At 40.4% G+C, this 17,984-nt stretch overlaps 1 protein-coding gene across 2 annotated transcripts in view; it reads left to right on the top strand.

Moving 5' to 3' along the window:
* The first annotated feature begins 14,607 nt into the window (after window positions 1-14,607).
* The window catches only part of TRDMT1 (tRNA aspartic acid methyltransferase 1), a 48,153-nt gene continuing 44,776 nt past the window's right edge, over window positions 14,608-17,984 (top strand). Inside the window, exon 1 of one of the 2 annotated variants that reach the window (XM_043967289.1) lies at window positions 14,608-14,842. In XM_043967289.1, coding sequence (XP_043823224.1) covers window positions 14,779-14,842 — 64 coding nt within the window. In that variant the 5' untranslated portion in view covers window positions 14,608-14,778. Of the gene's footprint in view, window positions 14,843-15,106; window positions 15,250-17,984 lie in introns of those variants that run through there. The other variant, XM_043967290.1, reaches the window with a different exon arrangement.

Below are 17,984 nucleotides of genomic sequence, written 5' to 3'. Positions count from 1 at the left end.
TTTGCAGTTAAAGTTTTCCCCCCTCCCTTCCCAGGCCTCCCACTGGGGAAAAGGAAAAAAACCCACAAAAACAAATAACCTTATAACAAAAATTCATAGCCAAACAAAATAAATTTTCATTGTCCATTTCCAAGATTATGTGTCTCATTCTGCAGCTTTGGTCTACTGCCTCTCCATCGTGAGGTAGGTAACACGTTTTATTTGTCCTCCAGAATCCTGGATCATTGCATTGAGCAGAGCTCTTAGTCTTCCAGAATTGTTCGTCTTTACAATGTAGTTATAGAAATTGTTCTCCTGGTTTAGCTTCATCTCAATTTCCTTCTCTGTAAAATGAGAATAATAATATCATCTACCTCTCCGGTCTTAGACACTCACTGTGTGACCTTGGACAAGTCACTTCACTCCGTTTGTCTACGTTTCCTCATCTGTCAAATGAACTGGAGAAGGAAAGGGCAAATCTCTCGAGTATCATTACCAAGAAAATCTCAAATGGGGTCACAAAGAGACGGATAGGACTGACTAAGACAGAGCCACAAATATAGGATTGTGTGGATCAGCTGAGGAAACATGTAAAAAGCTTTGCAAGACTTCAAACATTACATAAATGCTAATAACTGTTGTTGTCATGACCATCATTATTTCTGTGAAGTCTCTCTGGAAACTTCCCTTTTGTAATTCCTTACAGCACAGTAGGGGCCTGTCATGCTATAATCTCAGCAGATATCGATGAAGCACCCACCGGACATCCAGACACTGTGCTAGGTGCTGGGGTCACAAAGGAGCTGTACCTGTGATCTCTTTAATAACCATATTAATAGTTAGGAATTTAATATTGCCAGCCATGGGCCAAACACTGTGCTAAGTGCTTTACATCAGTGATTTCATTTGATCTTTGCATTGGATTTTATACCCATTTTACTGTTGAGGAAACTAGGCAAACATAACTTGCTCAAGGTAGTTGGAAACTCTTACCAATAAAATCAGCACCTTCCCTGAAGCTTTTAGTCCAAGAGAGCTGTCTCAAGCACTGGGAGGAAGTGATTTACTCTGCTCAGGGTCAGCCAACTGGGAGACTGACGAGATCACGGCTCTTCTCTCTCTTCCTTTACCAACTCCCCCCAGCCCCTCATGGAGGTGGGCATTGATCTGTACCAAAGAGGAGAGAGAGACGCCCACACAGTTGGCCCTTCAAGTCAGGGTTCCATTCAAAATATGGACAAGGTAATATTGTGTGTGTGTGTGTGTGTGTGTATGTGTTTCTGAGAGAGAGAGAGAGAGAGAGAGAGAGAGAGAGAGAGAGAGAGAGAGAGAAAGACAGAGATGGAGACAGACAGAGATGGAGACAGACAGAGAAAGAGACGGAGACAGACAGACAGAGAGAGACAGAGAGACAGAGAGAGAAAGAAATAGGGGATCTGGAAGGGCATCATGTGGATGATTATCTTTGAGCTGAGCCTCGAAAGAAATTAGGGATTCTTAGAGGCAAATCTGAGGAGAGAGTGTGTTAAAGGCATGGGGGAAGGGGCAGCTAGGTGGTCCAGTGGATAGAGCACCGGCCCTGGATTCAGGAGTACCTGAGTTCAAATCCGGCCTCAGACACTTAACACTTGCTAGCTGTGTGACCCTGGGCAAGTCACTTAACCCCAATTGCCTCACTAAAAAAAAAAAAAAGGCACGGGGGAAAGCCCATACAAAGAAATGGAGACTAAAAACGGAGTGTCATATTTGAAGAGCCATAAGAAGGCTGGTTGGCCAGATTGTATAGTATAGAATGGAATGATAATGTGTAAAAGGGTTGGGGGGGGGGTTCCAAGACAGGTTTTGAGGAGCATTGAATGCTAAAGGAAGGAATTTTACATTTGATCCTAAAGGTGATAGGGAGCCACTGGATTTTATTGAGTGGGGGAATAAAGGGAATAATGTGGTCACTTCAGTGCTTTAGGAAAATCTCATTGGTCACAACATGGAGAGTGGATTGGAGTGGGGAGAGCATTGAGCCTTCGAGGTCAGTGACAAGGCTATAGCACTGGTACTGAAGAGGGATGATAAGACCTGAACTAGAGTGGTGGCTTTATGAGTGGAGAGAAGGGGACAGGTGCATGACACATCAGGGAGGGAGAAACTACCAGGTCTGGGAAACAATCTGTGGAGTGAGGGAGAATGAGTTGAGATTGACAAAATTCAGAACCTGTGACTGGAAAGATATTCTCCTTAATAGTAATAAGAAAGAGGGATAGGTTTGGGAGGAAGAAAGAATAAGTTCTGTTTTATACAAGCTGATTCTGATAGAGGTTAAGTGACTGGTCCAGACTTACTTATCTAATTAAGCATCTGAATTAGGATTTGAATTCAATTTTTATCGATTCCAAATCCAGCTTGCTGATATCCACTGCTCCACCAACGAAATATATACTCATTGCATTGATAATTTGAAGTATTCTGTCCCTTATAAGGCAGCTACATTTTTCTCTACAATGTTGGGAGATTTCTTTCTTTGTTTGTTTAGTTATGTTGTTATTTTAGTGAGGTAATAAACTGCCTGTATCCATGCAGATAGACAACTGTTCTTAAGCCTGTATCCATTAAGAGTTGCTTGGGGGTGGCTAGGTGGCTCAGTGGATAAAGCACCAGCCCTGGATTCAGGAGGACCTGAGTTCAAATCCGGCCTCAGACACTTGACACTTACTAGCTGTGTGACCCTGGGCAAGTCACTTAACCCCAATTGCCCCACCAAGAAAAAAAAGAGTTGCTTGGGGGAAGAGAGAGATTAAGTGACTTGACCTCAGGTCCTCCTGACTCTTGGCAGGTTCTTTATCTGGTACATACCAAACAGCCTCTCCTGTTTTATTAAAATCAGAAAACCAGGCTTTTCCTTTGGATTTTGGGTTATCAATTCCATTTTACAGGTAAGTAAATTGAGGACAAGAAACATTAAATAATTAATAATTAGCCCAGAGTCACAGGGCTGGTGAGGAAGCTAGTGCTAAGTAAACTAAGAGCTAGTAAGTGTTTTCTAATGAGGTCTGACCTGTTTTCCACTGTTCAGCAGCAATACCTCGTTGGCTCAGAAGAGCTCACCTTATGCTGTGATTTAGGGACATAGAGATTCTGCCTAAAGGACTTGCAAGGACCAAATCATTGTTGCTACCTGCTCTTTGGTTTCTCCTTTTGCAAACCTCCTGTGATGGGGCTCACATCTTCAAACTGGTCTTTGGGGCCATGGGAACCTAAAGGCAGGCAAGTAAAAAAATAGTTATTCCATCCAATGCATAGAATTATCGTCTTTCTTACCCACCAATTGTTTGAACTCAAACTTGTCATTCTAACATGTGTTGACCTTAGTCAGCTCCCCTACCTTTTACTGAAAAATCTAAATTATCCATTTGTTTTTGTGCATCGTTATGTACATCAAAATCTCATGTGTTACATTCTGATTGTTGGGATGCTACCAGGTGCCCCTCTCAGGAGTTTTGGCCACTTAAAGATTGTATTTACTTCTTAACTAGTTTTGGTCTGTAATATTCAAATATATCAAAATATTGGGCTTATCCCTATCTGGAAAATGCCATGATTAAATTGCAATCTCTAGTTTTTAATTCTCAAAACTACAAAGTGCACTGTGATATGAACACAGTGCTTATGCTGCCTTTTGATCCTATACACTTCTAAGATCTACTTTTTTGTTTGTTTTGGTTTGTTTATTTTTGCAGGGCAATGAGGGTTAAGTGACTTGCCCAGGGTCACACAGCTAATAAGTGTCAAGTGTCTGAGGCTGGATTTGAACTCAGGTCTTCTTGAATCCAGGGCCCGTGCTTTATCCACTGTGCCACCTAGCTGCCCCCCAAGATTTACTTCTAAACTGAAAGGATTATCTATCTATCTATCTGTCTGTTTGTCTGTCTATGTAGATAGATATAGATACATAGATATAGATATGATGGGAATATACCAAACATTCTTTCCAAACCACAGTGACTTTTAACTCCAAGCATGAAATAGGTTTTAAAAATGCCCTTAGGATCACTTTTTCTCTCCCCCCTTTGTTTACCATTCTAAACAAACTGTTTTTTTTAGGGTGCTGTATTTTCATTTTAATTCTTTTAATACTTTACCTTTGTGATCTGGGGAATAAACCTTTTTAGTTGGACAGACAATGATTTATAGAATTATAAAGGTGGGAGGAAATTCAGGAATCACCTAAGCCAGAGGTTCTTAACCTTTTTTGTGTTATGGTCCCTATGAGCAGTCTGGTGTATCCTAGTGGGCCCCCTTTGAAATAATGCTTTAGGTACATAGAATAATATTCATAGAATTACAAAAGAAACCACTTATATTGAAATAAAGGAACTTTGGAAATCTATTCATATACCCCTTGGTTGTCATAGGACCTTAGGCTAAAAACCCTTGATCTAGTTCAACTCCATAATTTTGCAGATAAGAATGCTAGAACCAAAGAAGAATCTGCCCCCTAATTTAAGAACCCAAGTCTCAGGAACCAAAGAGCAGAGTATCCCTTTTACTACCCCATGCTGGATAATGGCAAGAAAGTGAAGAGAAGACTAGCAGTACATTTTAAGGTCTGCAAATGAAAGGTCACTGTATGACTCTCTGCTCATGGCCTTGTTTAGTTCTTTTTGCCAGATTAAGAGAGATCATACATTACATTACAAAATTACGAAACTTCCCTGATGAGATTTTATTTGCTATGTTACCTTGGGCAAATCAAAGTTTCTCCTTTGGGGAACGGAGGGTAGAGAGATGTTAAAAGGATGGTAGAAGTTTATACCTGTCTCCATTAAGTTTAAGAGTTAAAAAAATCTTTAAAGTGCTTGGACTTTGTATAAATAAGGTTATGATGCACGGGCATCATTCCTTTATTAAAATATAGTTTCTTTTCTGTCTAAAGTTATTTAGTGATTCCTGGGGTTGGCTCCTCCTTCTACCCCTCTATTTCTGGATGCAATTGAATTCCACCATAGTCTATATTTAGTAGTTCTCTAAGGGCTTTTGCTTTATTTTAACTCAGTTACAATGACCTTAGAAGGAAACCAAATTCAGAAACCATTCATTGTTAGTTCTAGAAGAGGTAGGGTCAGTGCATCAGAATATGTTCCAAGTATGAGTAGGAATTGGGAGGTCCTAGGTATGTGTGTTGGAGGCAGTTAGGTGGCTCAGTGCATAGAGTGCTGGGCTTCGAGTCAGGAAGACCTAGTTTCAAATCCGGCCTCAGATACTCACTACTATTCGTGTGACCCTGGGCAAGTCACTTAACCTTTGTCTTAATTCACTAGAAAAGGAAATGGCAAACCACTCCAGTTTCTTTGCAAGCAAACTCCACATGGTTAGGACTGAACAACAACCTTAAAATGTGTGCCTATTGTAGATACTCATAAATATGGATTAAGAGGCAGATCAAGTTTGGTTATTTCCTTTTTCTAGTCAATTGTTTTTATTTTCTAAGGTAAATTAAATATCCTTTACTAACATTCATCTTCCCTTGGGGAACATGCCATAATGGGTAATGGGATAGCTTTTCAGTTAGGGAGATCTATGTTCAAGTCTTATCCTTGACAAAGGAGAGCTGTAAACCCATAGCCAAATCACTCTGCCCCTTAGTGCCTAGGCAATTCTCTAGGACTATCAGTTATAGCATAATTGCTGATCTGCATTGGTGGAGGCCATTTCCACACTGGGAGTTTCAAAGAAATCAGATCCAGACTGAAAGATTTTTGTTAACTTAGAGGTATCACAAGCACATGATAGCTCACTTCAGAGCTTTCTTTCTAAATAAGTATATACTGGCTAATAATGAGGCACACCAGAACAAATACAGAGCCTTGAAGTTTTTGTTACTTTTATTATTATTATTATTATTATTAAGTTTGGATTCAATGTAAATAGCTCAGAGTGGTGCAGTTATTAAGCCTTTTTTAATTATTAAGAATAAAATTATTAATTTGCCATTATTATTTTCCCCTTGTGTCTTTAAAGTTTGCAAAAAGGGGAAATGATGTTGGTTATTTAGGTGATTTCCTTTTTCTGGTATGTTTGTGGCTAACTGTATATAATTTGGTTGCCTAGGTAACAGCTGTGGATGTTTATATGACTCACTAGGGAAGTGGGAGGCAAAGGAATAATCAGAAATGTAAGATACCAGATTTCCTTTTATCAGCCTCTGTTTCCGTTTCTCCCATGTCCACCTTCCAAAAATTCACTCGGTAGAAGGGGGGAAATTTTGGGAACTTTTGTATATTTTTCTGAGATTGCAATTGGTTTTAAAAAAGTTTTGAAAACTATGTAAAAATTAGTTCTATATTCTTTTATGAGGTTGATGATTTTTGTCAGTATGTTATATTCCTCAAAGGTTAATTTATTTATACTGTGGCTAAGAAATATAACTGTTTGAAAAACATTTAGGCAAAATACTTAAAAATATCAAGGGTCTATAATTTCTTTTCCTGCACTGATACAGATTGCAATTTTTCAAAACTTATGTGGTCTTTGAAAGGCATTGTGGTCAAAAATATTCATCAACCTGTGACGAATCTGGTTCTGAGGTTTTCCTTCCTTCGCTACACTTGAACAGGAGAAATACAGATCATCACTGGGTCATGATGGCAAAAATTCTAATGAAAATGTTCATCACTGCTCATTGAGGCCTATTCTCTACTTTCAGTTACTCTTCAGGAGTAAACTGGGAACGACATCAATTTTGTCCAGTCTTAGTCACATAGTAGAATAGTTTAGGAGGCATTTGGAAATTCATGCTCGTGATGAGATGGCCCGTATGGAGCTAACTCTAACTCTGAGGCACAAACAGCCTCATAGTTTCCAGATCTCTGGGCAAAGTTGTCTTTGCTCCAAATGATGCTAAAGAAATGGCCTCCTGTTGTTCCTGAAGTTGATAAAATGATGAAAGGAATAGACATGCAACAAGATCATTCTCCCATGTCATGACGACTGTGTCTACTGAGCCTGGCTATCACATTTGTTTGAGGATGGTTTGTGATGAGAAGACCACATGGTTTAAAGAAGAGGGGCAGTAGAATAGTTGGCAAGAGACCTAGGGTCCATTCTAGTGCCAGTTCTGTCCGGCTGATGTGTGACCATAAGCTCTTAGGGACTCAGTTTCTTCTTCTAGAAAACAAAGAAGAATGAATTATATGACTTCCAACCCCCTCATCCAGCTTTGGTTCTATAAAAACACATGAAAAAGATAGAGAAAGGCTATTCTGATTGTAAGTAAAAATCAACTGTAAAAGCATCATTTGATGAGAATATGCTTATTACAGAGAAAACTCCATTAAGTAAAATACAAATGTAAAAATCGGTGACAATATATACTAACATATAAAGGGGAAGTACAATGGCCTGTTTCAACAGAAAACTTGAATTTCACATTTCCTTTTGAGTTCTAATGTTTATTTTACATTTATTCCTCTTCTGAGATAATATGATTTGTATAGCAGAAATCGTAAGAACACAGTTTACTGAAGAAAATATTTTTATTAATTTTCTCTGAGAAAGTTATGTGATACATAATTTTCCATCTGTTCTTTTTCTGTTGAAATCTTGCCTATGATATTAGAAAAAGGACATAGCTAAGAGTTCCTGTTTCTTGTCTGCTTTTGGCCTATGACAAGTGAGACAACCATCATTTCTAATGAAAGATTACAATCACTTGGCCATGACTATTTTTTCTTGCATTTTTATGGCCTCTCTTTTTCCAATTATTTTTTTCCAACTTCAAAATTCCCTGAATAATCAAGCAACAACAAAGGACAAATTATAATATTGTATCTGATGTTGAGGTATTCCCAAAGTTAACACTGATTATGGCTATTATGGTTGGCAGGAATGATCATATGATAGAGATGATCTATTCCAACTCCCTCAGTTTCACAGATGAGGCTCAGGTAGGTTAAGTGAGTTTTGCAGGCACGGTTATAGTCAGACGTGAGATATTTGAACCCAGACCCTCTAATTCTAGCTCTAGTGCTTGTTCAATTATACCAGACTATCTCTTTAGGAAGACGTGGCTCAGGACAACATTCAATTCAGTATAGTTTATGGAACAGACAAAAAGGTTGAGTGACAATCTTGGAGAAAAGAAGGTGCATTCACCTTTGTTGACATACTGTCAGAGAAATGAAGAGTGATTAAATACTGCTTTGTATTGTCCTGTAGGTGTGTTTTACCTCCCTCAATTGATTCTCAGCTCCTTAAATGTTGGGACCATGTCTTCTACTTTTTTTTTTCTATTCCATACTATCTGTCTAGTTTAGTTTAGGACATACTGTTGGTACTTGCTGCTCATTGTCTAGTGATTAAATGATTTATTAACTATATTCTGAGCTCTAATGGTAATGAAGTTTTATTTCTCTGTGTTGATTCTACCTTCCTGCTCCTATCACCTCTGGAACCTCACATGCTAGGATTTAAATTATGGTAATTTATTTGGATTATTTGCCTCCAGGCAGTTCAAAACCAGGGGACTTTTGGTGGTAATTCAGGCATAGGCATTCACTTGGCCATCATGCTAACAAAATTGAGTGAAGAATAGCACAGAAACATTTAAAACATTGAATTGGGACAGAAACAATAAGTAAAGTTATACAAGTGCTACTAGCACACATTCTTAAATGAATACACTAACCTTCTACTCACCTCTTAGTAGTTGGGGAAATAAGCTTCACCAAAGACTCAGGGCTCGGAGAGTGCTAGCTACCTTCTTTGGAACCTTCTATGCAGAGAGAGTTGCTGTCCAGTGCCTCCTTCCAGTGTTCCTAAAGGCTCATCTAGCTGTTCATGGTCTCTGACAGCTTCCCACTCGCCTTGCTTCAGGAGGCATTTGTGGCACCCAGTTTCAGTCATCTCCATGCTACTGGCCTGGCTTTCCTCTCCCTCCTTGTGTTGTGGCCACAGAACCCAGTGGAGGTCAGAGACATCTTCTTGAGCTTCTCTGAAACTACCTCCTTCATAATTTCTTGTAGCACAGTAAATAGTATTCTATCACATTCAAATGCCATAATTAGTTTGGCCATTCCCCAATTGATGGACACACCCTTTGTGTTTCCAGTTCTTTGTTGCCACAAAAGAGCTGCTGTGAATATTTTTTGTGCATATGGGTTCTTTTCCTCTTTTTTCAATCGGTTTGAGGAATAGGCTTAGTAGTGAGTCACTGAGTCAAAGGGGACACACACTGTTTAGTGATCTTGGGGCACAGTGAAGTGCACAGAACCAGGAAAATGATTTAAAATCAATGACGTAAAGATGAAAAATCTTTGAAAGACTTAAGCACTCTGATCCATTCAATGACCAGCCTGGATTCCAGGGGACTCATGATGATATAGGGGAATCACTTTCTGACAGAGAAATGATAGACTTAGGTTGCACAATGAGATATACTTTTGGATGTATCCAATTTGGGAATTTGTTTTGCTTGATTATGCATATTTATTACAAGGGTATTATTTTTATTTTCTTTAAAAGGAGGGACATGGGATAGAGTGAAAAAATATTTTTGTTAGCTGAAAAAAATGAATTAAAAACACCCAGCAGAGACTTCCATTAAACCTTCATCTCTGAGGGGAAAAACAATCAACTTTCTATTCTGACCACTTTTTTTTTTTCTGAGAGGACAGGTCATAAAAATCCCTCTAAGTTGTCGGAGCTGGGGGGTGGGGGAAGTGTATCCAGGACAGCCTAGTGCTTCAAGGAGCAGCCAGCCATGTGTTACATGATGAGGAACACTTTGCTGTGCTGTGTATGGTAGGTCTATCAATAGCCCTTCCACTCCCCAAAAGGAATAGGTTCCAAAATTTATCTCTAGCAAAGTCTGCAGCCTCAAATTCTAAATAAGTTCCTAGATATGCATTTGAAATGATTGCCCAAGTGTCAAGGAAAGAACTCTGTTACTTGGAGCCAAGACCTGACTTCAACCTTCCTTTAACAATTCCGAGCTTTTACTTTGATAAATCTCTATGTAAATCTTGCAGAGTTTCAGTTTTCTCATCAGTTAAGTAAGGAAGCAGGACTTAACTCACTAGAATGGTGTGAGAATCAAATTAAATAATGTCTATAAAGCAGCTAGGTGGCACAGTACATGGAGTGCTGGGTCTGGAGTCAATAAATTTCATCTTTCTGAATTCAAATCTGGTCTCAGACACTTACCAGCTATGTAACCCTCCCGGTCAAGTCACTTCACCCTTTTTGCTTCAGTTTCCTCATCTGTAAAATGAGCTGAAGAAGGAAATGGCAAGTCACTCCAATATCTTTACCAAGAAAGCCAAATAGGGTCATGAAGAGTCATTCACAATGGAAAAACAACATAAAGCATTTATTGGGCAATTTAGCTATTTTTATGTAGGTTTTTAATCCTTAAGAAAAAAAATGGCAAAGAATTGGAAATTATCGGGAAGCCCATCAATTGAGGAATGGCTAAACAAGCTGTGGAATATTATTGCGCTGTAAGAAACACTGAGCAGGCAGATTTCAGAAAAACCTGGAAAGACTTACATGAATCGATGCTGAGTGAAATGAGCAGAACCAAGAGAACATTGTACACAGTAACAGCAACACTGTGTAATGATCAACCACGATAGACTTAGCTCTTCTCAGCAATACAATAATTTAAGACAATGCTAAAAGACTCATGAGGGAAAATGCTCTCCACATACAGAAAAAAGAACTATGGAGTCTGAATGCAGATTGAAGCATACTATTTTCACTTTTGTTGGTGCTTTATTGTTGTTTCTTCTTCCTTGTGTTTTTTTCCTTTTATTCTGACTCTTCTCTTACAACATGACTAATGTGGAAATATGTTTAACATGATTGTAATGTATAACCTAGATCAGACTGCTAGCTGGAGGAGGGAGAGAAAGGAGAGTGGGAGAAAAATTTGAAACTCAAAATCTGACAAAAGTGAATGTTGAAAACTATCTTTACATGTAATTTGAAAAAATAAAGGTCTGTTAAAATAAAAAAGAAAATAGTATTACTATAATAATTATCCATTTTCCTCTTCCCTCTTATACATTTGTATATACACATTTTCATTGTAGAATGAAGAGAGATTAAACCAAGATTTATAAAAGTTTGTCTCAAGCTTAAGCAGGAGATTAAAAATATTATAAACAAATATAATTTGAGGGTCTGTATTATCCACAGCTATCTCCGTAATGACATAATGACTTATTACAAGATTCCACAGAAAGTATCTCAGGCTTAATTTAAGTGTGGCTTTGAGAAGAGAGAAACAAGAATATGGATAAATTAGGCTAAGAAAAGAAATAGTTTGGGATAACTTCTAGAAATAAATGACCAGACATAAATGTTTCTGGTATTCAAGAGATGGACAGAGATAAAGACGTAATGAGATAAACAGACACAGAGACACAGAGAAAAAGAGTTACACAAAGAGAGAAGAGAAAGATGAGAAAGTAACTATTCCTTTCCTCGGATTGTAAAAAGTTGCTCTAGAAATACAGCAACCACACATTGCTTTGAATTGCTTGCTTGCTTTGAATACTTGAAATAACTATGGGGGTTGCTGCTTGGGCAATGTGATTTTCTGTCTGCTTCAACATTTGTGAAGTAGAACAGAGTCTTTATGAACACTCTTTAAGATGGTACTATCCACTAGGAAAAGAGTCCTTTAAAAGGTTGGTTTCCTCCACCTGGAATCCTCCAGGTCCCTTCTTCACTAACTCAACCTGAAAAGATATCCTCTTACCTGTCTTCTATTGCTCACCAGGTGGCAAAGCCCAGAGAAATCGGTAGATGCTTTATGCCTATACTTTGGGTAATTGTCATTAAGAGAGTGGATCCCCAGAAAGCTGTCTCAGGTTTGAGGTTGTTGTTTGTCCTTTGTTCTTGAAGAGGACTGTGACATCAGGTATGTTGTCCCAGGCACCCTGGCAGTCCTATTCTACAGCAATGACATTTCCCTAAGGAAGCATGATTGGCAGCAGGAGCAATAGTGGCAAGGAGAAGACGGAGTGCAAGCATGGAAAAGTAATAGCATCGAGGGGGCTCCTGAGCCTTGGCAAAGAGCTCCTGGAGGTAAAATTTAAGAGCAAGGAGCTGAAGAGCTATAATGTGGAAGAGCAAATTTGGGCTTTAATAGTTAGGCATGTTTCTTTGGATGCCCAAGACTCACCAAAGGGAAAAGTTTTTATGATTGTAGTGTGCATAATCGAGTCAAATACATTATTAGCTTGGTGGTAATAATGGCAGCAACTAGGCGGCACAGTGGATAGGGTGCTAGGCTTCAGACCCTTACTAGCTGCGTGACCCTGGGAAAGTCACTTAACCCTGTTTGTCTTAGTTCCTTATCTATAAAATGAGTTGGAGAGGAAAAATGGCAAACCACTACAGTATCTTTGCCAAGAAAATCCCAATAGGATCCCAAAGGATCAGACACAGTTCAATAACAACATAATATTTATGAATATAATATTTTATATATTCACAAATGTAATATAATGTATTATAAAATTGCATGTAATTATATTAAATATAATAACATTTATGAATGTAAATATGTATCCTACTTCAATGCTACACAATGAGTTGGAGGTGAATCTATGTTTTCAAATGTTATAGCAAGGGAACCAAGCTATTTATAAATTAAAGAATTTTCAGATTATCTGTGTATATGTTTTGTTTTTGTGGTGAAATGAGGGTTAAGCAACTTGCCCAGGGTCACACAGCTAGAAAGTGTCAAATGGCTGAGGCCGGATTTGCTGTGTATATGTTTTATCCTTCTAATAGAATATAAACTCCTTGAGTTTAGAAACTATTTCCCTTTTTACCTGGTATTCCCAGTATGTAGCAGTATCTGGCAACTAATAGTTTAGTTCTTGATTTTGTTTCTTAAATCTTCCTACTCCAATTCATCCTCTGTTCAGTCACTAAAGTGAATTTCCAAAGGTACACATCTGATCATGTCACCTCTCCTATTCAATAAAGTCCAACGGTTTTCTGTTGCCTCTAGTACCAAATATAAAATGCTCTATTTGCCATTCAAAGCCTTTCATAACCTAACTTTCTCCTACCTGTTTGGGCTTCTTACACCTAATATCTTGTACTTCAACCATTTGATCCAGTAACATGGCCTCCTGGCTGTTCCACAAACAAGACATTCCATCTCTTAACCCAGGGCATTCTCTCTGTACCCCATGTCTGGAATGTTCTCCCTCCTCCACTCTGATGACTGACCTCCTTGGTTCCCTCTAAGTTCCAACTAAACTCCCACATTCTACAAGAAGCTCTCTCCAACCCCTATTAATTCCTGTACCTCCCTTCTATTATTTATCTTCTATTTATCGTGTATGTTGCTCCCTTTGTTTATATTTACATGTCGTTTCCCCCCATTAGATTGTAAGTTCCTTGAGGGCAGGGATTGACTTTTGCCTCTTTTTGTATTTCTCAGTACTTACTACGGCGCCCGGCACATAGTAGGCGCTTAATAAAAGTTTATCGATTAATTGAATTGCTTAATATTTGTTGACTTGAATTTGAAAAAGCCACACTAAGTAGAACAGTTAGTAAGTTACAAGAACAGCTGCATGAATGAAACCATATTGATTTCAGTGGCTTTGGCAACGTTCTTGTCCCTTGGACCACTTTGGAGGCTGACTGCTTACAGCAATTTGGAAACCATAATATATTAGTTGAATAGTTCCAGCAACCTAATTCCTTAAGAATAGGGCCATCCTGTAATTATAGAGAGGGAATTTTCTCCTTCTTAGTAGTTGGTTTCATTGCTGCGTCCCCTCTAAAAGATCATCCCTTGGCAATTAGCCTTCTTATAATGAGTTCTTCCAAAGTTAACCGGTGGACGTGTGGTAGACATGTGGTCCTTCTTCAGGTTTCCCTCAAAGCCCATGCAGCTCGGTTGAAGAGAACCAGGTTCACCTCCATAGCAGGACTTTAAGGGAGCGACGCTATCTTAACACTTAAAAATCTCTTTAGAGACCCTGGCATTGACCACCCACCAGAGACTAAAGTACAAAAGCCTTCAGCTCTAACTCATTCCCCTCGGAGCCTCAAGCTCTCCAATGCTCATCCTTACTTTCGGGTCACACACCTCGGAAGGTACTGCGGCAGTCATTAGATTCAACCTCAATTTACAGATGAAGAAACTGACGCTCTGGGAGGTTATCGTCCCCTTTCCTAAAATGATAGCACCCCATTCCCCGGGTTGTTGTGAGGGCAAAACGAGGTATTTGTAGTTTTTTGCACACCTTAGAACTCGGTGGGAAGGTCGGCTATTGCAGTTACGCTCTAGGGTCCGAAGCTCTGGGAGGAGAGCCTCGGCCCGGAGGCGCCCCGAGGTGGGGGGGGCACCTCTCATAGACTTTGTAGCCCATGTGTATTTAAGTAGTCGAACTTTCCCCCTTTAGAAGAGAAGCGCCTCGGGGGCAGAGGTTGTGTTTTTTCTTCTCTTTGTGTCCCCGGAGCTTGGTCCAATGCTTGCTTGGTAATTGACCGAATAGCGGGCGCTGTGATTCGCTCCGCCGGGGTCCCTAGCCCCGCCCCCTTCCCAGCACCTGCGGTACCGGCAAACTGAAAGCCTCGCTTCCCACAATCCCTTGCGCGCCCCCGTCTCCAGCCCTAGTTCTCTCCAAAGCGGAGGCCTGCACGTGCACCTCAGGCAGTGGGGGCGGGGCACGGAACTGAATTCCCGCGGAACCGGGTGCAGCCCGGTGTCTAGGCGGGGTGGGGGGAGGAGCCGCTGAGGGATCGGGCCTGAATAGACTTGGAGGCGGAGCGATGGAGCCGCTGCGGGTGCTGGAGCTGTACAGCGGCATTGGGGGGATGCACCAGGCGTTGAAAGGTACAAGTCGCCCTCTCCCACTCCCTACTTCCCCAGGATTCCGTGGGCGGGTCACTTGGAGGAGCTGCGCGTGCGCCATATCTCCTAAGCAACGGAGAGCTTTCTACCCCCTGCCCCGGTGCTTCCGCGCTGGCGTTCTCAATTCTGGGCCTTGTTAGGAAGCGCGTCGGCCCCGCCCCCTGAGCCAGCCCTGCCCTAAGACGCCGACCCCGCCCCTCACGTCAGCTCCGCCCCCGAGCCGACCCGCCCCCGCCCCGGCCCGCCCCCTCGTGCTCTAGGTGCTTCTCTTTCTGGGAACCTGCCCTGGGAGGTGAACCTCGCTCTGTCTCCGCACTGTGGTAGCCTGGACGGGGTCTCACCGGACTCCAGATGACCAGCGAGCTGCCCTGCTCCCCCCACACAGCCCGGTGAGCATCTTGGACTGCCTCTGTTGAGGATGACAAGGCTTACTCTTCTCTCACCTCCACCTTAAAAAAAATCTGGGTTTGAGATTTTCTTTTCTTTTCTTTTTTTTTTTTTTTGCTAATTCTTTCATTTTCCAGCTAACGTATTTATTTCCTTTTTATTTCAAGTACTTCCCTAAAGTCAAGTCAGCAAGCAGTTATTAAGCACCTACTGTGTACTAGGCACGTGCTAAGCTCTGGGGGTGTACAAAGAAGTCTAAGGACAGTTCAGTACAGCCACGAATGGGACAAATTGGAAATAATCAACAGAGGGAAGGCTGGGGTCTAGGAAATGCTTCCTGTGGAAGGTGGGATTTGAGGGGGGACTTCAAGGAAGCCAGAAATGCTAGGAGGTGGAGGTGAGAAGAGTGAATTCCATCTATGAGGGGCCAACCAGTGAAAATGTGTCTTGTGCAAGGAAGACCCAGGAGGCCCCTGGATGGTAGAGTCAATTTTAAGAAGCCTGAAAAGGTGGGAAGGGACCAAGTTGTAACAAATATGCACAGTCAAGCAAAACAAATCCCTACTGTCCACGTGCATGTCATTCTGTATCTTAAGCCTATCCCTTTTCTGTCAGGAGGTGGGTAGTGTAGTTCATCATCAGTCTTCCAAAATGGTTTGAGGTCTTAACAACTCCTGCAGAACCAATTTAGAACCCAGAGACTTAAAAATTGATGGGAGAAAATGTTGGTACAGTGGAAAAAATCACTGGTTCTGGACCTAGAGGATGTGGGTTTACATACCACCAACTGCCTTTGTGACCTTGAACAAGTCAGCCTCCCTGGACCTTAGATTTCTCAACTGAAAACTGTGGGATTGAACTAGACAAGATATCCTTCTAAGGTTTCTTTCACAGGGATTCTGAGGTCCTGTGTTCAGGATGAGGGGAAAGATAATTTGCCCCTTTGATTTCATCTGTGGACATTTGCAATATTTTTGCAAGTTATAGTTGTAGATAGTTGCCTGGCTCACTGAGAGGTGTGGGAGTTAGCCCATGGTCAAACAGTGGTCATATGTCAGAGGTAGGATTTGAACCTGGGTCTTCCTAACTCCAAATTCACCCCTTCCAGACATTTATCTTCAAGGTAGTTAATTAGATTTGACCACGAAACTAGTCATAAACACAAAACTACTCAGAAGATTTATACTTACCTTTCACATTGCCGGTAGTACCAGGCTAAGATTTTAAGTTATTATAGTGCCTTAATAGAGGAATAAGCATGTTGGTTTTCCAGCTTTCACTCAAAAAGCATTAATTTAGCTTCTTCTACTTGCCCTTCACTACACGGATAACAAAGATAAAAGAACGCAATAGTCCCTGCCTTTCACCTTGGCTTTTGAAATGTTTCAGTTCTGATACTAGCTCAGGCCACAGGATTACAGACTGAGAACTTGAGCTGAATTTAATAGCCAAATTGTACAACCTCTTCATTTTATTTATTCGGAAACAGGTAAAAGATTCTCAGTTTTCCCCTCCTCAGTTACAAACCATTGGAATTTAGCTTTATTTTAGTCCAACCATATCCCTCCCCCACTGAAGTGGCTCCCCTCAGAATAAGATTTTCTTTTGGAGGCCTTCAAGACTTGGCCTCAGCCTCCCTTTATACATTACTGCCTTTCTGAATTTTATGGTCTTGCTGTTTTACTGTAAACCTGACACTCAATCTTCGTCTCCATACCTTTGCACTGGCCATTTCTCATGAATGGGCTTCACCTGCATCTCTTAGAATTCCTTGATTTCTTCAGCACTCAGCTCAAGTATCACCTTCTACTTGAAACTGATTCCCAACTGCTAGTGCCCTCCTCTCTTAAACTACCTTGCATTTGTTTTGTATATGTGTGTCTATATACATGTTTTAAAATACGACTTTTTTTTTTTTTGACTTTGTACACTCAGGGCCTAGCACAGTGCCTGGTATACTGTAAATGTATAAATGCTTGTTGATTGATTATTGCTTGAAAGGTTGTGAATGTAGTGTAGTGGCTGGATTCTTGATTCTTTTCTTAAATGCTGTGACTTTCAGCAAGTCATTTAATTTGCAAAGGTCCATTTTTTTTAATCTGTTAAAGTAAAGGGATTTGATTAGGTAATTTCCAGCATCTCTCCTAGCACAAAAAAATTATATGAGCCATGGGGAAATTCTTGAAAGGAAATTTGACTTGTAGTCAGGGGAAATCTAGTAGAAAGGGATCCCTAGATCCCAAGTAGAAGAGATCAGTCTGCTCGGTACCTAGTGAAAAGTAGGTGCTTAACAAATGCTTATTGATTCATCTGGATTTCAATCCTGGCTTTGACATGAACTTGTGACCATCAGCATAGATTTTACTTCTTGTAAAATGAGGATCATAGGATGGTGGTATCCACTTGAAAGGATTGTTGTGAAGATCCATTGTGGTCAGGTACATGAAGAAGCACATTGTGAATCATATGGTGCTATATAAATATCAGTGGTCATTATTAAGTGTCAGCTATTAACACCTCTGGTGGTTGTTCCTATCTCAGGCCTTTTGTCACTTTCTTTTATTTTCACCTGAGAAGAATTAGCATTATTTCTCTAGTAGTCTCCACTAACCTTATCTTTTTCTGGTGAACTTTTGAATTAATCATCTTCCTTTCCTTGAAGCAACATTGTTTCAACCATCCAATGAGGACGTTTTCATTTAATTCTCAGGACTACTTTCTTATTTTGTTCTTTCTT

The sequence above is a fragment of the Dromiciops gliroides genome, chromosome 5 (assembly GCF_019393635.1).
Source record: "Dromiciops gliroides isolate mDroGli1 chromosome 5, mDroGli1.pri, whole genome shotgun sequence".
NCBI classification, from domain to species: Eukaryota; Metazoa; Chordata; class Mammalia; order Microbiotheria; family Microbiotheriidae; genus Dromiciops; species Dromiciops gliroides.
Note: the sequence above shows the minus strand (reverse complement) of the source record. Positions and strands in the feature narration are given on the sequence as shown.